Here is a 22,566-nt window from a genome sequence, read left to right on the forward strand (position 1 = left end):
TGAGCCCCCCCCCCAAAGCTGGGGCAAAGCAGGGGGAACCCCCCCCCCAACAAGGGCTGTGATTGCCTGTGACCACGGTTTTAGGGTGCCCTTGGCATGGGGACCCCCCCCCCCAGTCCCTGATTAACCCCCCCCGCCCCAGGGGGCTCCTGGCCGCTGGCAGCCAGCGTTTTAAAATAGAATTTTTGTTTTTTAATGCTAAATAATAAACATGACAAATAATTAGTGCTGAACAGAGAGCCCGGGGGCAGCCGGGGTTACAGCTGGCGCTGGGCCGGGGGGGGGCACCGTGAGTGACAGCCACAGGGGGGACACTGGGGGGGACAACGCCGGCGGGGTGTCACCGTCTGCCCAGCAGCACCAGCTGAGCCGGGGGATGAGGGGTGCAAGGGGTGGGGAGGGGGGTTTGCTGCTCTTAAAGAAAAGGGCTGGGGGGGCCCAGGTGCCTGTTGGGGTTAAAACTTCTGGGCTGCCCTTTTTCCCATCCCCTGGGGCTGGGGGCAGCGGGAAGGGGCCGGGATCCTTCCTGCCCCCCCATCCCATCCCCGTCCCATCCCCGCAGCTTCTGCTCAAACCCACTCCAGGGAGGGGGGACTCTCCCCCCCAGCCCACCCCCTGCCCCACAGTCAGGGCAGGGAAAAGCAGCCAGAAATTATTGCAAAGGGATAGTGGGGGGGGGGGGGGGGGGGGGGGGGGGGGGGGGGCAGCTTCACAGTCCCGAATTCCTGGAACAGAGTCAAAAACAAGGAGCCCAGGGCAGCACTGACCCCCCCCACCCCCGGGTGGGCACCAGCCTCCAGGAACCACCACCCCACCCCGCTGGTGACGTACCAGCCATTGGGGCTGCAGGACGGGCCTGGTGTGGTGACCAGCGCTGGGTGGGACACGGGGCAGTTCAGCTTTCCCGGGGAGGGGGAAAAGCGGGGGGGGAGAAACAAAGAAAGGGGCCGAGGGTGGGGGACATGCAGGGACGGGGCCGGCGGGGGGGGGGGTCACCTCTGCTGCCTCCACACGGCACCAGCAGAAGGCTCATGCCGTGGCCAAAGGGTGGGGGCCAGACCTGTCCGCATGTCCCCCCCAGTCCTAAACATTTCATGAGATTGTGGGAGCCCCCAGCCCCCCCCCCCGGGCGTTAATACTGACGGGAGGACGAGGCAGCACGGGGGCGAGCGCTGGCCCCGTCCCACGGCCCTTTGCTGGCTCCCCCCGGCCGCCGCCGGACCCCGCGTGACCCCTCAGTTACCGCATGATCCGTTTCGCTTCGATTTTCACGAGTGGGGTTGGTTTTTCCTGCTTCAACAGCTCGGATTTTACTTGTTTCGTTTTGTTGAGGAGTCTTGGCAAAAGCAGCCCTGGGACGATGCTGGGACTCGGCCTCTTCTTTACCGCCGAGGGCCGAGGTCTCTCCCCTGGGGCAGAGCTCGGGGCTGGGCCGGGATCGGAGCCCGGCGGCGTCACATGATGCCGTTGGTGAGGTACTGGAAGCCGTCGTAGAGCTTGGTGGTGATGGAGCGCATGCTGCCGTCCACCATCTGCTCGATGAGCAGCTGCAGCTGCTCCTCCGTCATGTTCATGTGGAACCGCTCCTTCAGGTTGCGGATGGTGGAGGAGCCGTGGAAGCAGGGGAGCTGCGACCCTGCGGGAGGGAGCAGCGGGGTGGGCACGGGGGTTCCAGTGTCCCCCACCCCTTTCCCTGGGCCAGGAGCTCCCCGTGCAGACCCCAGACCCTAACAGGGCTGCCCCTCTCCTGCTACGAGACTCCTCCAGGTGCTCCCCAAACCCCCTGAGCTCATGGGGCCGTTTCTGGGCGATGCTCTGAGCAGCCCGGCCCCGCACACGGTGCCTCCGGAGCCCCTTACCCTGCTGCATGATCTCCACGATCTGCACGACTTTATCCATGTGCTTCCGGGCAGCGATGAGCCCCTGCAGCATCAGCATCTTGTAGTAGTTGAACATGTCCCCGTCCAGCCCGCCCATCACCTGGAAGGGAGGGGACGGGTGGGTGGGGGGGCAGCGGACAGAGGACCTTCAGGCCAAGGGCCTGCCCTGCGCGGAGGGACTGTCACCAGGAGGGGTGTGACGGGACGTTTTAGGGCATTTCTCTTCTCCGAGTGACCCCCGCACCGCAAACAGCACCTCCAGCTTCCAGCTGGGGCCCAGGAGCAGCTCGGCTGAGGCTGCAGCGGTGCCCAGGACCCACACGGGCATCATCCCAGCTGCCAGGGTTCAACCGCGTCACCCAACGCTGCAGGATCACCCCCCCCGCTCACTTACATCCACAAATTCCGTGGTGAGCTTGAAGGCGGACGTCTCAAAGCCCAGGTTCCTGGGGGAGCTGGAGAGGATGAACCCGAAGTCGATGTGGATTATGTGTCCGTCCGCATCCAGCAAGATGTTGCCGTTGTGCCTGTGTGGGAGAGGGTGTCCCCGTTCAGCCCGTGCCCAGGGCTGAACAATAACCACTTGTTCTCTCACCCAGTGTCCCTTCCCCGACTGAGAGAGGGAGTCTGGAAAAGGAGGGGGGCTCGTGGGTTAAAATTTAAACAGATTTAATAAAATAAGGAAACCAATATCAATGCTAATACAAAACACACAAAATTACACTCAGCCCACAGAGTGGTGACGAGTCACTGCAGGGATGGCAAGTGTTGAGGAGAAAGAGGGAGGAGAGCAGAGCCAAGAGCCCCCCAACCCTTCCCATTCCTAGTGACCCTGACATTAATGCTATAGAACACACCTGGGCCAGCCTGGGGCAGCTGCCCTGGGTTTAGCTGCTGACGGCCTCGATCGCCAGCCCACAGCTGGGCACACACCGAAACGAGGAACAGAAAAGGGAGGCTATAGATTTTATCCCCACAAAAGCAGGACAGAGAGAAAACTTTCCATTGAGCTTTGCAAGCGCGTGCACGGCCCCGGGAGCAGCAGCTCCCTCCGCCCCCAGGACCCCGCTGCTGCACCCGGGGACAAAGTGACAAATCCCGGCAGAGGACACAGCTCCGGCGCGGGGCCCCACCTGTCCTTGACCTGCAGCAGGTAACACACGAGGCAGTAGCCAGCACAGCTCTGCACGAAGTTCCGCTGGGCCGTCAGGAAGGACTCGGTGTTGTAATTGCCGTGTTCCTGCAGGAAATAGTCCAGCAGCGAGAGCAGGGATTGCTTCTTGATTTGGTGGATGGACACAGCGTTCACGACCGGCTCAATCATGCCGCTGTCGGCGGAGATGACGAGGATTTTGTATGGCTTGATCCAGAGCGGGACACGCTCCTGTTCCCAGATGGACTGTGGGAGAGAGCGAGGAAACCCCTCAGGGCCCCGGGCGGCCCCACGCGGCCGCGGCCCCGGGGCAGCCCCTCTCCCCCCTCACCTGCAGCTGCTTGAGGACCTGGAAGGCGAGCAGCTCCTGCCGCAGGTCGTCCCCGCACTTGACGATGACGGAGAGGAGGCGCCAGGAGGGCAGGTGGCCGTAGGGGGACCCTTCCCGGATCCTCCTGCAGGGGAATGGGCGAGGAAAGAGGGGGTGGGCAGGGGGGTCAGCCCTGAGGTCCCCCATCGGGAGCCCCTGGAAATGCTCAGCTGGGGCTACGGCAGAACGAGCTCCAGGGCCCAGGACTGCAGGAGCTGCACACCGAGCCCTCACCACGCCACGGCACAGATCTCACCTGAGCCATGAGCCGCCTCCAAGAACAGCAGAAGGGAATTAACTCCCCTTGAACCCCCCCCAGCCCTTTCATCAGCACAATGGGGACAAGACCACCCCCAAATTTCTAGAGCCCAGAGGGCTCTCCCTCTTGCTCAAGGAGGGATTTGGGGGTTGGACACACAACTCTCAGAGCAGGAACACGAATGAGTTTGTTTTGGGACAGGCTGAGCTCTTCTGATGTAAAGGAAGCCCATAAACACTTGGTAAAGCCCCTCAAAGCCTAACCCAAGAGCAACAAATCTGCTGTGGGTTTTCCTCCTCCTCTGGCACACCCAGGGCTCGCTGCCCCCCGCCTCCCCATGTCCCGACCCAACACACCCTCCGGGGACGAGCACGGCCCCAGGTCGAGGCCACGGGGCAGATCGTGGAGCAACTTCCTTGGATTTCCAGGACGCACGAAGCCCCTGTGGCTCCGGGACCAGCCCAGCACCCGCCTGCCCCCTCCAGCCCTACCTGACTTTCTCCTGCCAGGGCTCCTTCAGGGCGACAGCGGACGGGTCCTCGGGGTCCCTCCTGAAGGAGGTGGGGGTGTGCGCCAGCTGCTCCGAGAGCCGCCGCCTGCGGGACAGAGCCGTTGTTAAGCAGCGAAACCCCTTGTTGAGGGAGAAAGTTGAGGGTTTGTGCAGCCCCTCCTTAATCCAGGCAGATGCTTTTCCTCTGGGAATCTAGCAGGGAAATCTCGCACCCCACCCTTTTTACATCTGAACCCCTAACCCACCCGACGAAGCCCCTGCCTGGGCTACTCTGGCCATGCCAGCCTCACCTGATGTCTCCCGCAGCGATGAACACCGGCTCCCTGCTCTCCTGGCTGGTGATGCTGTCCACAGAGAACTGGGAGATGTTGTCACAGCTATTGGTGTGAATCTCTGGCAGCTGGGAGGGGAGAGGCGGGATGCAGCGGCCACCAAAACACCATCCCCACCCGTCCTCTGTCCCAGGCAGGAGCGGGGCTGGCGCTGCCACTTGGAAGGCCCGGCCCGGGATGCTGCTGCCTGGCACCCCCAGCCTCACCTCCACCTGCAGCTCCACGATGTCGTCCACGGACCAAGCCTCGTCGTCGTTGTCGTAGTTGGGGACGGTGGTGAAGCTGCTGGTCCTCTGCTCGTGCGTGATGCCGCACTCGGGGAGGTTCTCGGCCGAGCGGGTGCTCCGGATGCGGTTCTCGGGGATCCGAGCGGGCACATTCGCTGTGTCGAAATTGTCACATTCAAGTACTTCAACGTAGATTAAATAGGGAGCCTGGGGGAAGCAAAGCCGAGCGTTAGCGGGGCACGGTGGCTGCGTGGGCCTGCACAGATCTCTGCCCATCGCTCCCAGCCCTGGAAGTGATAACACAACTCTCAGGACCCAGGAGATGCCCTGAGCACGAGCACGAAGCGTTTCTTTCGCTCGACACCCAAACAGGGGCTGTGCAAGGATGAAAACCCGCCTGTCGAGGCAAAGCCTTTGTCCGGCCGCTCGTACCTTGTCCTTGGAGTTGAGGACGACCGCCTGGGTGTGGGGCACCCGCACCACGTGATGGTCGAAGCCGGCTGTCGGGAGCCAGGCGCGCGCCGGCAGCTTGTGGTTCAGCAGCGACAGCTCCGAGATGAGCCGCTGGGTCTTCTGCTCTTTGGTGGGCAAGGTGGCCAGGCGCTTCCCGATGGCGATCAGGGATTTGATGAATTCTCTCTCGGGAGCGAGTCTGACGGGCTACAGAGGGTCAGGGAAGGAGGGTGGGGGGAGAGCGTTACAAAGGCAGGAGGTGGGTGAGACAGCGGCAGTTTTACAATCGGGCTCCGCGGTCTAAAAGCACCGGGGTCAGCTCCAGAGAGAGGAAGAGGCTCGTCCCGTCCCCCCCTCGCCCCTGCTCTGGGATGATGCTCCTGTGGCCGGAGGGCCGGGCTCACCATCCGGAAGCAGAGCACAATCAAAGCAATTCTTCCCTCCCGCTGTGCTGTCCAGAAATCCTCCCCCCCGAGCTCCGGAGCCGAGGTCCCCCCAGAGCCCCCAGACCCCCAGGATGGCCAGGACCCGCAGAGCGAGCACGACTCAGCCCTGTCCCTGGCCCAGCACTGGGTTTGTTGTATCCTCACCCCAAAGCCTCGATCGTGGCTCAATCCAACCATTTTGCAAAGATCAAACTGTGATTTCGGAAGCCCCTCGGAGCCACGAGCCCCCCCCACCCCAAGCCGAGCTCTCTGCTCGACTTTTTCAAGCTTTTAAATCAGAACAAACAACGATTGTGGCTGATTTTGCCATTTAAGATGCAGAATTAAACTTGCAAAGTGTTCACTGTGCAATCATGCTGGAAATGCACATGCACAAAGCTCCGGAGCGTGAGAAAAGGAAGCAAAGGAAAACACTGGAGAGCCGGGCACGGCCGCACAGCGAAATAAAGGGATGGTAAAAAGAGGAGAAGGATCAGCCTGGTGGTTCCCTTCTGGGAAAGGGCAGCTGGGACATCGTTTGTATCTGTAGTCCACGTCAAAAATCCTCCCCAAAATCCTTCCTGTCCTCCCTGCCCTCGGCTCTCCTGCCCTCCTCGCTAGCAAGGGACAGGAGGGAGCCCTGACCCAGCACCTAAGCCAGCGAGAGCACGCTCACCTCCCAGGCAGACCCTGCCCCAGCTGATGCTCTGTCCCCCAAGGGGCTGGGAAGCGCCTGGTCCCGGCCAGCCCCTGCTCTGCCCCGGCTCCTGCCCCCAGCCCTCCCCGACCTCCGGGACTGTTTCCCTCAATTGCATTTAATCCAATTTCTGCCAAAAGCTGAGCGATATCCCACGGGTGCTCTGCTCCTCCCGTCCAGCCCCGCGGCTGCCACGTCCCTGCTCCTCTCGGGACCTTCTGCTCTCCGGTGGATGCGGGTCTCCAGGTTTGGCACGCAGTCGGTATCGTCCCCGAACAGCCCCGTGCCCCCTCGCCCACTCCGAGGTCTCTGCGTGTTACTTGTCTCAGAGGAATAATTTAATGAAAGAGTCGCTGGTGGGAATGTGGGATGTGCCCAGGCAAGCAGGTGCCCACGTGCAGGAGCAGATCTCTATCGCAGTCACACGTGTCCTGGAAACCCCTTCTTCTCCTGGGATCCCAAAGCATCTCCTGAAGCATCTTCTCCCCCTTTCGCAGGGAGCAGAGCGAAGCCGTGCCAACCCCGGGAAGGCCCCGCCGCCTCCGTGGCCCGTTCTGCACCTCCAACGTCCATGCTCCGGTTGAAAATCTTCAGGTCTCGGCTCCTCCAGCCAGAAACACGCGGCTGGGAAATGTCCTCCCCATCCCGCCCCAAAGGCATCCCACCGAGCTCTGCTCCGGCCTTGGGCGCTAGCGGGGGACTCGGCACGGGAAGTTTCGCATCCTGTTATGGAGAAGCAGCTTTGGAAAACGGCATCAGGTGAACCGGGGCCGTCCCTGGCCCGAGCCATCGCAGGCAACGCCGCCTCCAGCCTGCCCCGAGCGCTGCAGAAAGCCCGTCACGCCCAAGCTGGGCTGCCGAGAGCTGCTTCTGCCCCAGCTCATGAATATCATGGTCCTGAAGCCACGTGAAAAGAGGACGGGAGATGCTCTTCCCTCATCCGACCACCCGAAGGATCCTGCTGGTGCTCTGAGCCAACACAAATATTTACTTTCTACCCTTTACTTTCTGCTACAGCAAAACATGTCACTGGCAGCGCTTGGAAAACAAAACATCCCTGCTCTTAAATCAGGCAGGGCTTTGTGCGTGTGTTTGGCTAAGCCACGCTCCAGGAGTGTCCTTGTCCCCACACGGGTTCAAACCGCTTCCCAGGCCCGGGCAGGGACGCCGCCGCGGATCCGCTCCTGGTGCAGGTCGTGGGCGAGGGGCCGGCGGAGGAGGGGGAGGCAGCTTCGGCCGACGGCTTCGGAGCGGTGCCGGCGGCGGCACGACGAGGCGAAGGGGCAAGGCCAGCCCGGCCCAGCCCCTGGGGGCTTCTGCCTGGGGGAGGTTTTAGGGTCTCAAACCCCAGGGGGGTTAATCTGGGATGCTGCCCCGCTGCCAAAGCGTTTTCTGCTCTTCTCCCTCCCTTTACACCCTCACGTCCCACCTCTCCTCCGCTCAAACCACCACGATTTGTCATTTCAGAGCTTTACACAGCAAAATCGTGGCTGCCCCCCATTGCTGCTGCCCACGGTCACCCGCCGGAGCTGGGAACTACCCGGCAGCATGGAGCAGAGCTGTGCCTGGTGCCCTTCGCTCAGCTGCCTGCCCCGAGGGTTGCAGCACCAGCCCCGGGAACGCGCTGGGCGTGAGAGCGCTCGGCTCGGTGCAGGTGCCAGCAGCAGGGCTGTACATTTGGCGTCAGCGCCTGCACAGAGCCCAGCTGGGCACCAACCATCTGCCACGGAGAAACAACCCCGGGAGGAAAAGGTCTCGGGCCCTCGGGGAGAGGAACGGGCGCTCGCTACCACCCAGCCCCGAGGGACGGCGGGACGGGGGCACGGCCGAGGTGAAGGCAGCCACAATCGCCGCAGCCAGGGGACTGCGGGGACGCTCCTGCGAGGCCCTGGGACCGAGGAGCCGGCGTGACGCTGAGCCTCAAAAAGCCACTGGAGGAAGAGATGTCGCTGCCTTCACAGGAGGGGGGAAAAAATAAAGCAACTTGCCCAAAGTTGGGTGGCAAAGTGGGACTCGGAGCCCAGTGTCCTGCCTCCCCCCAGCCGCCAGCACCCACGGCTGCCCGAGCACCCTCCCGTCCCTCGCAGCTCTGAGAAACAGCGGAGCTGGAGGAGGTTTATAAAAAATAAAAGGAGGAGCCTGCACCAGGGGTAAAAGCCTCGTGCCCTGTGTCTGACCACGGCATCAGCGCTCCTGCTGCCTCCTGCCCCACACGTACAAGGGGTGACAATTTCCCCTCTGAGGGCACAGAGGGAAGAGGGCTGGGTACGGGCCTGGGAGCTCCTCAGAGAGGCTCAAAAGGCCAAATCCTGTCCTGGAGGACGGGGGCTGCGCAAGGCACCGCTGCCGGGCAAGTGGTTTTGATCATGGACTACACATTCAACGTGTGGAAGCCCACTGGGAATCCCAGACGGAGAACACACACCCACCGGCAGGAAAACGACACGGGTGGGGAAGATGCTGTTGATTAAACACAAAAAAATTAATGAAAAAGGCTCATTTTGAAAGAAAAACGCTCTATTAGGGAAACGCTGGGTTTTGATTGAGAGACCAAAGTTGAACACACAGAAGGGGGAAAAATAATGATTCGTGGAAAAGGCAAATTAAATCCCATCTGGCAGAGAACTTTTGAGTAAAATTCAAGGAAACAGCATTTCCTCTTTCATCTGCGGCCGCCGCAAAGGCCAGCGACTGCTCGGACCCACACCGGCAGCATCAGCCACGTCCCTCCCCTGCCTCCGCCCTGAGGGTTTCTCTCCCCCTCGCTGCCCTTTTTTGGGGGGGGAAATGAGCACCCAGGGCACCCCCCAGCCCCTCGGGGCTTTCTGCTTTATTTTAGCCAAACTGGTGCAAGTGAATTTGCCCAAAGCTCCGTTTCTGCCGGCGTTTCACTGAACAAATGTCCGGTGGCAGCCCCGGCTGCTGCGGCACGAGAGGCGGGGGGGACCTGGCTCTGCCCTCGCTGGGGGCTCAAGCGGTGCAGACACCGGGGGGGACGGCTGGGGACCAGAGCTGCTTGCGGTGCACGGCCGGGGGCCGGGGTTTGGTGTTTTGGTGGCAGAGGAAATGCTGCTGTGGGGGGAAGGCAGGCAGCCCGGGCGCGGGGACGGAACGGGCCACTTACGGGAGAGAGTGACTTATCGAGACTTTCCGTACTCGAGGAGAGCTCCTGGGAAACGGAGGAGAGGGGGTTTGTTGGCGGGTTTGGGTGGTGGAGTTTGTTTAAAAGGAGAGAGAGGAAGGAGGGAGAAGGGGAGAAAAAGCAATAGTTTAGCTCCAGGTTCATAACTGTCACTTTCCATTTCAGTATTTTCATTTTCCCCCACCCATCACAATTTTGCTGCCCTTTACTCTCGGATAGGAAGCGGCACCTAAACCGGCACGTGGTGCTGCCCGACAGCAACGTCACAGACCTAAACCGGAGCCTCCTCCGGCCGAGGCCCCTCGTGGTGGCACCAAACAGGAGCAGGCGGCTCTTCGGCAGATCCCATCGCCAAACGCCCATAAAACCCCCCCAGATCTTCCCCATTCACATCCTTTATCATCTACCCCACACGTGTAACTACGGTTTCAGCTCTCTCTTGGCTCCCACCAGCTGCCGGGGCAGGCGGGGATGCTCACCGTGGTCCCCGCCGCGGTTACCCCAGCTCTGCCCCCACACCAGCCTCTCTCCACCAACAAAAACACTTTATTTTTCTCCCTTGGGCTCTAATTTAGCCTCTAATTTCAGCAGATAAAATTAATCCCATGGAAACTTTCCTAAAGATTAAAAAACTCAACAATTAAACTATTTCCATGATCAAGTTGATGAGATAATCGGCGGCGGAGCACGAGCCATCGACCGCGTTTCCCCGCAGCCACCTCCTGCCCAGCCGCCCCACGATTTCAGCAGCGCTGCACTTGGAGCCCATAAATCCATTATTTTCATGCCAAAAAGAGACAAAACGGAGCTTCTCACCCTTGAGAACCAGCGCGTAATTGGTTTTAAAATTCCCTTCCCAACAAGAAACAAACAGGTCCGGGTTTAGGCTGTTAATTACAGGGAAACGCTAATTCCACCAGGCTCAGTCTCACCATACGAAATAACAACGTTTAAATTAATCGCTTCCGTGTGACCACACAAAACCCCACCAGTGCCGAGACCCCGCAAGCCTCACGGAGAGAGAAACCACCCGGAGCCCGGAGGCTGCTCGGGGCTCCCGCTGCTGCCTTCCTCCCCAGCACCGTGCTCACGCCTGCACCTTAAATCAGGGTATTTCGGGGCCAGAGTTTCCCCTGTGCTGTTGTAAATAATAAATCTCTAACGAGGTGACCAAGGACCGAGGACCCAAACTCCCCATTTTCATTTGAAAGTCTTAAATCCCCCAACTCCCGAGGTCACCCGCAGCCTCTGCTCCCCGACGGCTTCACCCGCGGCGCCTGGGATGCCGTGAGGGCTTCGCTCCCACGGGGAAACCTCTAAAAAGGGATTCACCAACTTCATCAAAAAACGCCGGCTCTGAAAATCGCAACCGTCGACTACAGGAGCTGGAGCCAACCCCCCGTGCAGGCAAAACCCGCCGGTAAAACTAAGCCCTTGGGTGAATTTAAGAGGTGTCAGGGCATTAACGCGTCTAAACGAAGGGTCTGCCTTCAAACAGGGACGTAATTATCCAGCTTGCAAAGAGTACCGATAAAACCTGCGACGCTGGGGCAAAAGAGCCTGTTATAACACTGCAATAGATAATTAAGGAGGGCAGTGTTTTATATCTTAAAAAATAATTAAAAATCAAGACAAGCAAACGCCTCACCACGCTGCTTTTATTATGGGGAAATGAAGAAGTTTTAGCGACAAGCCATCAAAGCCCAGGAGAGCGGGGCTCTGCAGCTGGAGCGACTGCCGTCACTGCGGCCCAGCGGAGAGCAGGCAGAGGGGGCCCTTCCAAACCCAAAGGGACGACGCAGAAAAGACACGAACCCTCCGAACCCGGCCCCGTCTGCGGGACCGGCAGCACCGCCCTCGCAGCGACGTGCTGCAGCGGCGTCGGAAGCGATTCTCCGGTAGCCGCGGGGCTCTTATCGCGGCGGGGGAACGAGCTCTGCCGGAAAAAGCACCTTTCCCAGAGCTGCTGAAGGTGCAGTTCCAGAGGTAAAAGGCCAACGCTCCCCCGAGCGGCACAGGCAGGGCAGGGACGTGGGCTAAAAGTCTTGGGCAACCTCGAATAAAGAGCAGCTCTCGAACCCCGCTGCCTCCCGCAAGCGCGCGCGCTCCAACGAGCAAATCCGCGCAGAAACGCGGCCGTAAACAGGTTTGCACGTGAGCCCTCGCTGCCGTTCCTCAAGACAACGCTGATGCTGCTGTTGTTAAAAGAAATGCCCCCCATGCCACCCAAAAGCTTCACTCTCCCCCCCCCACCACCCACGCGAACAGCCAGGCGCTGGCGTCGCAGAAGCTGCCGTTTCCAGCACTCCCTTCCCGGCAGCCAGCCTAGATTCTTAACTGATTATTCAATTAGTTTTTCTAATTAAAAATTTTGTTACTTGACTAGTGGAACCAGTTCAGCCAACCGTCCCTGTGTGCGCGGAGCAGCGAGCCTGCCCGGCTCTCCCCACCGCCAGCCCGGCTCCAGGCAAGCGCTGGGCTCACCTAGCAGCTAACCCAGCCGTTCCCACGTAAAAAGAGCTGGTTTCAATCCAGTTGGTCAAAAAAAAAAAAAAAGTGAAGCTGTTTTTCCCTCCCTGCTCTGCATATTTTGAACCTTGATCTCAGCTCGTGAAGGGATCTGAGAGATGAGCTGCCCCTCTCCACGTCCACGTGATTTATTCTTCCCCCCTCCGAGGCTTTGGGAGTTAAAACACTGGTGGGAGGCAGAGCGGGACGCGGGGAGCGTCCTCCCTGTTCCATGCAGGTGCAAGGCCTCAGCTATAAAGTCTGACACATCTGCACTAACATTAAAGTTTCTCAAACTCCAGGACTCGCCGTCAGGGTCCCGGGTTTCTCAGCACCTCCACGCTGCACCCTGCCACGCTGGCAGGGACGCCGGGTCAAAGCGTGGAGCGCCTGCAGGGAGATAAAGGGCTGAGTGTTGGTGACTGGTGCGAGCCCCAGCCTGCCAGGCAGGAACACGGGGTGTGAAACGGCTCCCAGCCAGCCCCAGCTCCAACTCGGCGTCGGGGGGGTTCATCTTTGCAAAGTGTTCTCTGAAAGCAACAGCCCCACGAGAAACGCGCAGGGGTGCGGCAGGGCAGCGGCGCATCCCGCACACGCTCACCCCCAAAACTGCGAATCCAGCCGAGCCCTGGCTCGGCGTGGGGGGGCACAGACCCCGGGGGGGTCCTCGTCCATCCCGGGGGATCCTCGTCCATCCTGGGGGGTCCTCGTCCACCACTGGAGAGGTGGGGGAGAACCGGGGAGTGATGAAGGTGCCGCCGGCGCTCAGCGCCTGCCAAGGACTCGCTGCACCTTTACAGCAAACCCTGGGGGGGTCACAGAGGAGGCGTCACTGAAACCCACCCACCCCAAAGCCAGCGAGACTCGAGGCCTGCAGAGCCGGGTAACACGGCGGCGATCAGACAGCGAGGCCTTACCAGCGCTGCCCCGGCTGCCAGCATCAGCTTACAGCCAGTTCCTCCCCTCCGGGTCTCAGGTTGCTCAGGTGGAAAATTCAACACGGAGCAGCCCCGGCACATTTAATCCCCCCTTTGTCTGTAAGTGGATCGGAGAGCAGGACACACCTGGACTCCAGCAAAACACAGCCACCACCCTGGAAAGCAGGGCTGGGAGAAAGGCCGAGTCCATCCACCTCAACCCAGAGGGACGACATGAGTTTCCAGCTTGTGGCTTTTCCTTTGTATTAATTCAAAAGTAACAAATGCCAAATAAATTTACACCATTCAAACCATATCGTGGAATTATGTTATAGACGCATAATCTGGTGAGGATTAAAAACCCACAGCGCGAACGGCACTTGCAATAAAACCTCTCCTGCCCGTTATTACGGTGGTTTTGCAGCATGAAGTGACAACTGGAACACAAAGACCTCAGTGGGAAGAATTATTCTCTAGAAACAAAGTGCCACGGCTGCGGGGGAAAGGCCAGATTCGTCCCAGGGGTGACTACTGGCTTTGCCAAGAGCTGTCCCCCACCACGCTCTAAAGCCAACGCAGACTTTAAGAAGCATTAATACCCGCTTTGGGTCTGACTCAGCTAATCCGGGACCGGCAGGCGTCGGGGGCCCTTGCCGAGGGCCAGCGGCAAAGGACAGAGGCACCTTTAAGAGCCTAGAAACAGGGAGGACCTGGCACCGCACTTCAAGGAAGATGTGGAGCAACGGGGAAAGGTCCAGAGGAGAAATAAAACCCCAGAGGTCCAGAACAGGTGACGTAGAAAAGGCCAAAACTGTTCGGTGGAGAGAAGATTGATGGGAGATGGGAAAATAACCCCAAAATTGTTCAGTGAAGATTGATGGGAAAATACCCCAGCCAGGCACCAAGGGATGCTGCGGAGAAGGGAACACTGTGCCACCGCAGAGCTAGGAAGCGGCTTCAGGCTCCAGTAAAGAAGGGGAGACTCGAGCGCCCTGTTGCTGCGCACCGTTTACACACCTCTGGATCAAAACGCGTCTCAGCCAGTGCCAAGAGAAACTCCCCGCAGCGCTGCCTCATCCATCATTTATGCAAAGCTTCGGTTTCCATTATTCAAGCAACCACAGCCAGCGTGAGCAGGAGACCTCGGCCCATCCCGCCCTCCATCAGCCGGTTGTTTTCCACCGAGCAGAGACATGAAAGATTCATTTACCCGTCGGCAAACGCTGCGACCCCGCGTCACAGCTGGGTCTTTGTCGGGGAGCGCGACAGGGTGGTTTTAACTTGAAACCAGCCCGACGACTCCCGCTTCACACCTCCAAACCCGAGTCCAAAGGAGCCTTCCCCGAGGCCGGCAGACAGGCAGGAGACACGTGGCCCCTTCCGACGATTTACGACCCAGCGCGGAGCCGAGGGAAAGGGGGAATCTCAGGCAAGGCAGGAAGGCCAAGAACAGTCACGAGATCTGAACTGTCTAGACGGAGCCGCGGGGAAGCCAGCTTCAAGGTCTCATCTGCACGAGGCACAGGGATGACCCAGAACAGGAGCTGTGCGGAGCCCAGGCGACGTGCCCGCGGGCACGGCCACCAACGCCCTGCCGGGACCGGACCTTTGGCACCGCGGCTCTTGAGCCGTTCCCGAGCCATCCCCGCTGCAGAGGTGAACCACCTCCCCGGGGGAGCAGCTCAGCTTCTCGAGCCAGGGCAGGGGGAGAGGCGTTGCTTTTCTCCGCTTCGGTTAGCACCGCTCATAACATCTACATTTAGCCCCAGCTCTCCTCCTCCATCCTCACGTCAGCCCTGCTCTCCTCACCATCCCAGGCTGATGCTCATGCTAAAAACCATCAGCCCTTCAAAAGCAAAGCAGCAAAATAAAACGTTCCCGCTTCCAGCTCTTTTCCCTCTGGCCTGGCATCCCCACCACCAAGGATGCTGCTCACCCTTTTGCTCCAAAAGTCTGTGTCAGCAGATGCGTCAAATGAATAATCTGCATCTTCTCTGGGGGAAACACTCACTCTCGAGCGAGCGCAGCGTCACAGCGTGCACCCGTACAGCAGCTCAGCACCAAAGCCAAAGCCACTTTGTGCCGTATCTTCTCAACACTTAAATGCCACCAAGCCCACGGGAGCTATTTGGGTTTGGAAAACGTGTAACACGCGTGTGCCTGAGTCCACCCATTTAATCGTTTGCTTCGACATTAAACCGCATTAGCGCCCAGCCCTGGAAGCTGGAAGCGTCCCCCTCACGCAGCCCAGCCCCTCCAGCCCGGATTTCCACCGGTTTGGAGCTGTGCAAAGACAGAAATCCCAAGTGGAGCTCGGCACAGGGCAGCAGCCGCAGACAAACCCCACCGCAAACCCCGCTCTCGGCCCTACAGCCAGAAGGGCACCGGGGCGGCGGAGCTGATGGGTTCATCTGCTCCCCTCCTGCTCCCAGCTCTCACCTGCCCAGGGCCTTTTCTGCCTGCGAACAAACCTCAGCTAACTCTGAACAAGTCGGGACAAGGAGGAAATCAGCTTTCCAGCGGCGCTCAGATGGCTGCAGATTGCAAACCAGAGGCACCGGCCCAGTTGCCCAAACCACGTGGGAATTCAGCAGCGTGGGAAGCGCCTCGGTCCTCCCACCCCAGCTTTCTGCCTTACCTTGAAGCCATCTCATGTCCTCCCGTCCCCTCGCACCAAGAAAACTCCCTCTCTGGAGCCCCAGCACCCCTGAGTGTGACCCACCGGTGTGTGTCAGTTTGCTTAGGGACACAGGAACCAAAACTTCAATTATTTGCAGCAACTGGGACAAGAAAACTCTGCGGTAAAGGAGGAGCTATGAGATGAGAACCAACCAGACGAGCATGGCAGGCTGAACCCTGGGGAGCCCCAACATTACCTCCTCCTCGCTCTCGACTTTGGGATTGCTGGCTGTGCGCTTCAGATTGCTGCTCAGGCTGATGGTAACGGTGGCGTCCGACTTGGACCTCTGGTGAGTCCGTTTGGAAGGAGAGAGTCCCATGTCGGGCGCCGGGCTCAGAGACGGCAGCTCCCTCTTCTTGTGAGCTGGCTTCAACTCGTCCGAGAGGATGAGTTTCCGCAGCTTGGTCCCGCGGGAGTGTCGCTGAGTGGAGATGTGCATGTCCGAGGAGTAGGCGCCCAGCAGCAGGGCACACTGCAGGGAGAAGTTGATGCTCTGCCGGCAGCGGTGCACGATGTAGGGCTTGATCGCATCTCCCACGTCCTCGTCCATGTGAATGTACATATTCAGCAGCTGTGGCAGGTAGAAGTCCACCTCCTCGTTCCTAAAGCAGAACAACCTATTCCCAATGTAAGCCTGCACACCAGGTTCCTTTGAATTGTACAAGTACGAAATGGCCATGGAGATATCAAAGAGTTTGGACTCAAAGAGCCGGAGGAGCCAGGACTGCTTAGCGGAGTTGTTCTTCTGCCGCTTCCGGGCGGTTTTCACTGTGTTGGCCATGGTCTCGTCCTCCTCCTGGATCTTGGAGGCCGCGCCAGGCGGATCGTCCAAGCACTTGATTTCACAGCCCTCCCCGACGTCTCCGTTGGCCAGCTCCACCACGGCGCGCAGGGCACACTCCGCCTCGCCGCCATCGGCCGGGTTCGTTGAGCCGTCGGAGGAGACGCCGTGCATCAACTTGACCTTCTCCAGCACCTCTTCGCAGGCTTTCTTCGCCACCTCGGGGTCGATGACCGCCAGCTCCCCGACACCTTCCGTGATGACGCTGAGAGACGTCCCGCCATTCCCTTGGGGCGCCGAGCCGGGCGCCTGGTCCAAGCCTGTCCCTCGGGCTGGGGCTCCAGTGGAGTCGCCCATAGCAGTGGCGGGTCTGCGCTCCTCAAAGCTGAAAAGAGAAGACAAAAAGGAGTCAGGGACACGATCTGCAGAGGAGACCCGCTTCCAGGCTGCAGCGGGAAAGCAGGAACCCACGCCGGGATACACCCTGAGGGAAGCCGGGGGCTGAGATGGGGTGTGGGGCAAACCTTTTCCAAAAGCCTTTGCCTAGAGAGGGAAGGTGACCCGAGCCAACACACGCAACGCAAGCCGGCCCAGCACAACGCCGAGCCGGTCACGTTGGGGCTTAAAGGTCTTGCTGGTGCCCCTTCCGCTCAGACTTGAAAGGAGCTGTAAGCATCTATGAGCCACTACACAAAATTTCCCTGTTACCATGACGATAAAAAAATTGAGCAAGTCAAAAAGAGAAAGAGGGAGAGAAAAAAATAATCGGGCTGCTTTATGCACCCAAAGGATTAGAGGGGGACAGGATGAGTGGACCCAGTGGCTCTGCTTCTTGCTAGAGGAGATGCAGTTTATCCCCCGTGCTCAGCTCTTGCTCCTCTGACCTCCCCTCGGGCCGGAGGGGGACGGGTACGCGGTGAAGCCCCCGCCGGTGCCAGGCAACGGGCGCGCAGAGAGCGGGAGCAAGAACAGAGTTTGATGCAACAAGGTCCTTGTTTTCCAAGTGCAGACACTACTGCCCGGGTTACGCATCCTCACCAAGGAGTACCACTTAATTACGTTTTAAAAATAAGATAAACGAGGGACTGAACTCGCTTCCAGGTTTCCCATCTCGATATAAAGAGCAGCGGTGCATCCCTATGGATAACAAGGATACAGAAGGCTGGTGCCAAGTGAAATCGTCCTCTAAAAATACACCCAGGCTCTGTTCACCCCACCACCACCGTGGCTCTGCCGGCTTCCCCTTACTGCTCATACGCTGCAACAAGACAGCTCGTGATCGGCAGAAGGGCACGATGCCTTCTGCAAGCGTTAAGCACCGCAAGCAGATTGCCAATTCCCTCCTGCTCTTCACATCCAGCACGGTGGAAAAAATCACTGTCTTTGGGAAAGGAGCTCAGCGAACCGCCTGTCTGTTCCCCCAACGACCCCCAGCCCCTGCTGCGCCCGCACAGGCTGCGCCGGCGGGTCCTCGCAACGAGGTATTTCCCTGTTAATTTAATGACCTTGTTTTATCTGTTTATTTTTACAAGCGATTACAGCTCCTGACGTGGGAGAAAAGGGCGAGGAAACCCACGGCGTTCCTTTCTGAATATCACATGCGAGTAAAAACGAGGTCGGTGCGTCCAGACGCGAGCGCCGCTTCCCAGGGACCGGTTTCCTCCTCGTGTTTTCAAAGCACTTAAGCTCCAGCTACGAGGTGAAAAAAGCCTGACCAAAGTTCAGCCGTCTGAACCGATCTGAATAGCATCTTTCACCCCGTCCGTGCGACAGCAACACGCAACGCTTCCCTCTGCGCCGCCGTTCCCTTCGGTACAAATCCCACATGCCTCAAATATTTGTGGTCATTAGATCCTAAAGGCCCTGCGAGCCAAAGGAAGTTGTTTTTCCTCCTTAGTGAGCCCAGCCTCGCCCCGCGGAAGCCCAGACGATCTAATTTTTAAATTAACACCACGCCGGCAAACAGGAGATCCTTCGGCGGCGCTTGGCAAGGAGGGATTTGGAGAGCGCGGAGCGGAGCCGGGTCCAAGGAAGAGTCACACAGAGCTTTGCTCGTGCCAGCACTTCTCGGGTCCTTCAAACGTTCCCATCGTGACAAACGGATGAAAAATTAAAAGATTGAGCGGTGGCATCCGTCAGTCCCACACACGGCTCCGCGGCCGCACGTCGGGTGCAGACGTCCCTGCGATCCCCGGCGGCTCGGTCGCCCACAGAGGGCTTTCCCAGCCCCGACGGGTTTATCCGATGCAGGGAAAGGCTTTTGGCTTCCTCCTTGCTGGGTTGTAGAGGGAGAAAAAGCGCGTAGGATCCCGCTAAAGCTCCCTCCCCACAGACACGGGGCACGCAGGAGAAGCCTGGCTCAGCGCGACAGCACACGCTGCAATCCCGGACGTTAAATCACCTCCGCAGGAGAGGCTGGACCCGACCTGACCTACTCACGCCAGGGCTCCCGCGGTGCACGGCGCAGTCACGGCGAGCGCAGCCACCCCGGCCGCCGGTCCGAGCCCCCCGACGCCTTCGCCCCCTTCACCCGGCCCGGAGGGGCCCCGCGCGCCGGCTCTGCGCCGGGGAGGAGACGGCGGCCGGAGCTCGAGGCTGCTGAGCGGGTTAAACTTGGATTAAGGAGCTGCGCACGATAAATCCACCCACGGGCCTGCAGGGTTACCTCCGCACCGCAGGCGCGGCTCTGAAATCCCTGCACTGCCTTTTTTTTTAAAATCAGCGCACTGCTTTTTTAAATTATTATTATTTTGCTCTTCAGCCCCCGCCGACACTCACGCAGCCGCCGCCTTCGGTGACATCCCCGCGGTGGGGCCGTTCGGAGCCTGCCAAGGACACGTCTCCGCTCCTAACGCTCCCTAAAAATCCCAGCGAGGGAATTCACCCCCCGCCCCCTGCACCTCTCTGCATTTTTCTGTGATTCACATCACCATTTGTTAAACACATCACCGCGTACTATTTACCTCTGGAGGCTCAGCATAACTCCCCTATTCCAAAGCGCTGGTCTCAACAGGGATAAAAACGCCATCAGCTGCACACAATGAAGCAATCCAGTCTGGAAAACAGGCTGAGCTGAATTCATGTGGTTCATCCTCCACCCACAGCCATAACGGGCCAAGTTTCTCTCTGGTGGAACGGCCCCGAAGTCGGTGATTAAATACGAAAGAAAGGGAAGCCCCGATTAGCACAGAAACTACCGATGAAGCAGCCGCGTGCCAGCGCAGCGATCTGAGAACACAGTTCCTCCGGGAAGGGACAGAAGCGGTGGGAGATCTACAGGAACAGAGCTGTGGCTTTACAGAGGAAAAAAAAAAGAAAAGTCTCGCTCCTGCCTGACTTGAATAAGAAATATTAGCCCTGGCAGACAACCAGGAGGACGGGACAAAGCCTCACCAAGACATCTGGTCTCTATTACACTGCATTACTTTGTGTTTTGCTCAGCACTGACGGCCTTCGACATCTTGCTGGGCCTTCGGGAAGGCCACAGGAGTTGGGATGGGGGCAGAGAACATCCCAGCAGCGCTGGAGGAGGACGTGCTGTCAGTGCCCCTCGCCACGCTGAGGGGAGAGCCCCTGCTCCTCGGGGTGCCCCTGCTCCTCGGGGTGCCCCTCCAGACCCACTGCAAACAGAGCGACTCAATGCAACTTATTAGGTGCCAGCTTAGAGGTTGGGGAAACTGAGGGACGAAGGGACTGTGACTGACGGGGTCTGGCACAGGGAACAGGCAGAGCCGCCGCCTGCCAGCCCCAGAGCCGCACCGCCAGCGCTTCCTTCGGTCCTTCCTCCTCCACAAATGACACAGCCCCACGGGAAGGAGTTAAATCCAGCGATTTACTTATAAACTAACTTCCCCATTTAAAAAAAAACAATTGTGGGAGCACCACAATCTCTCTCACCTCCGGGAGATGCCGAGAAGTGCCCCAGCCCGGTGGAAGAGGTGGGTTTTGCTGCAACAGGCGTCGACTCGGCGAGGAAACCCTTCGCAAACCCACTCCACACATACCGCAGCGCTGGCTCATCCGACACGTTACTCACACACACACATCCAACATTTGTCCTCTTCCGTCGCACCTCTCTGCCCCCGATGAGCATTAATGACAATCCCTGAGAAAGCGAGGACAAACCCTGCCATCCCAGCAACCTGTTTCCAAGCACACCAAACCCTTAAGCAAGCCGTGCTGGCACAGCCACCATGGGAAGCTTCCTCCTCCCAGCGATCACAAGGCACGCGGTGCCTGAACGTTCCCACACTCATTTCTGTATGTAAATTCACTATTCCAAGTTGCTGCTGTTACCCACAGTCACGTCTGCGCCTTTCTCTAAAGCGTGACTTGAAATAAGCTGTCTTGATGCCACAAAAAAAATGAGAGGAGAAAAGGCAGGAGCCCACGTCCCCGGCTCGGACTCCAAGAGCAGTTCATCAGCTGCCAACCCAAGCGCAGACCCTGAACCGCGCGATGACAAATGAGCTGTGATTTAAGGAGCACACAGACCGAAACCCCGCTCCGATTTCCAAACAAGAACTCAGAGGGTATCACCTCCGCTGAGCGGAGACTGCAGGTTGAGCCCCAGAACCAGCATTTCCACCCAGATCTGCCCCCGGTTACTTCCCCGCGCTGCTTCTCAAAGTTTCGTCACAGATTAAACAGAAGCAGGGAACAGTGAAGCCAGTAACTCAGTGTTATTATTTATCCTGCCTAAAGTCAGGACCAACTTGAAGCAGAAGTTTCAGGGGGAGAAAAGCATCGAGGCACTACCAACCCACGGCAAACACGCGTATCTTGGAGAACCGCCGCTCGCAGCCCACCAACCGCACGTGACACAATATCCAGGTCTTTACATAGATATTTTAGGCCATCACAAAGCGCGAGGGGCACCCGGTGGCGCCGGGGGGGTTGGCAAAGCCCAGTCAGAAACGACAGTCTGACAGCACGGAGAAAACCAGCTGAAAAAGTCTCTGAAAGGTCCCTGCGCACTGACCCGCCGGCCCACGCCACGACCCCCCTGCACCCCCGGGGGGGCCGCGCTTCGGGCCGGCACCGAAGCCAGAGAGGCCGGTGTCCCCCCACCCCGCGGCGCAGCGGGGCTGGCAGAGGTTATTGCTGCATCCCCGGGCAGGACAAGGGCAAGGACCAGCAGCGGTACCTGGTGCAATCCCATCCCGCGCGGCTGCCTCTCCGGTCCGGGATGCCGATGCACGGGGCAGGGCAGGCGGCTCATCCTGCGCAGCGGCTCCGCGGGGCTCCGGCGACGATCGGCTGCAGCTGGGAGAGCAAAAAAAAGAGGAAAAGATGATTTTCTTCCTGCGCGACGAGGCGCTTCCCGGCCCGCGAAGGCCCGGCCGCCGGTGCTGGCGAGGCCGGGGGAGGCGGCGGAGGCCCCGGCCAGCCCCGCTCTGCCCCCGCGCAGCCCCGGGAGGAGGCGGCGGCTTCCCGGGAAACGGCGCGCGCGGGGGCGGGCGACTGACCTCCCCGAGCGGCCGCAAAACCCACCCGAGAGACCCCCCAGCCCCCTCCCCGGGGTGACGGTGCCGCCGCGGGCCGGGCCGGGCCGGGGGGACAGGGCGGGAGGCCGCAGGGGCTGGGAGGGCAGGGGGGGCCCGGGGGCTCTCGGTGGGGCGGCGCGGCGCTCACCTGCGCGGGGCCGGGGCCGGAGCCGGGGCCGGGGGCCGGAGCCGGGGCGGAGCGGCGGAGCGGCGGGGCGGGCGCGGGGGCAGGCGCAGGCCCCGGCGGCCCGGGCTGCCCGCGGCGCCGCCTGACGGGGCTGAGGGGCCGGGCGGGCCTGGGCGCCCGCCTGCGCCCCCTGCCGGTCCGGCGGCACCCGCGCGGCGGCGGGGCGGGGCGTAGCGACGGGCGGGGCCGGGCCTCGGGGGCGGGGCGTGACGGAGGGGCGGGGCGGGACCCGCGGGGCTACCGAAAACCGCCGGTTTTTCCTTAAAAATCGCCTCCGCCGTCATCGGCCCCGGCGGGGCCGGCGCAGGCCGGGAGCGGAGACCCCTCCCCGCCCCCCCCCCCCCATGCCGTGCCCACGCATGTCCCCGCCCCACGGCCCCGTGTCCCCCCTCCCCGCACCCCGACACCCGCCCTGCCTCTGTGACCCCACCCGGGGCTGGGCCCACCCCGTGGGGACACGACACTGGTATTACCCCCATAGAGCCCCACAACCCCCCCCGGGGCGGCCGGACCCCCAGCGCTGCCCCTTGACCTGCTGCGGGTCACAGACAGGACAGA

General features: G+C 60.2%; 1 protein-coding gene across 2 annotated transcripts; it reads right to left on the bottom strand.

The window, feature by feature from the left end:
• Positions 1-700: 700 nt before the first annotated feature.
• Positions 701-22,022, bottom strand: PI4KB (phosphatidylinositol 4-kinase beta). Of its 2 annotated transcripts, XM_068414702.1 has the most exons (13): positions 21,970-22,022; positions 21,482-21,600; positions 15,751-16,720; positions 9,432-9,476; positions 5,165-5,392; positions 4,712-4,939; positions 4,464-4,573; positions 4,154-4,258; positions 3,365-3,488; positions 3,014-3,279; positions 2,275-2,407; positions 1,860-1,980; positions 701-1,636 (listed from the first exon to the last, which is right to left on the bottom strand). In XM_068414702.1, exons 3-13 carry the CDS (start codon positions 16,690-16,692, stop codon positions 1,455-1,457), a joined length of 2,484 nt encoding a protein of 827 aa, XP_068270803.1. In that variant the 5' UTR covers positions 16,693-16,720; positions 21,482-21,600; positions 21,970-22,022; the 3' UTR covers positions 701-1,454. The 2 variants fall into 2 exon arrangements, with proteins under 2 accessions (XP_068270803.1, XP_068270804.1); XM_068414703.1 differs by lacking the exon at positions 9,432-9,476.
• Positions 22,023-22,566: the final 544 nt, after the last annotated feature.

This window comes from Nyctibius grandis, chromosome 17, assembly GCF_013368605.1.
Source record: "Nyctibius grandis isolate bNycGra1 chromosome 17, bNycGra1.pri, whole genome shotgun sequence".
NCBI lineage: Eukaryota > Metazoa > Chordata > Aves > Nyctibiiformes > Nyctibiidae > Nyctibius > Nyctibius grandis.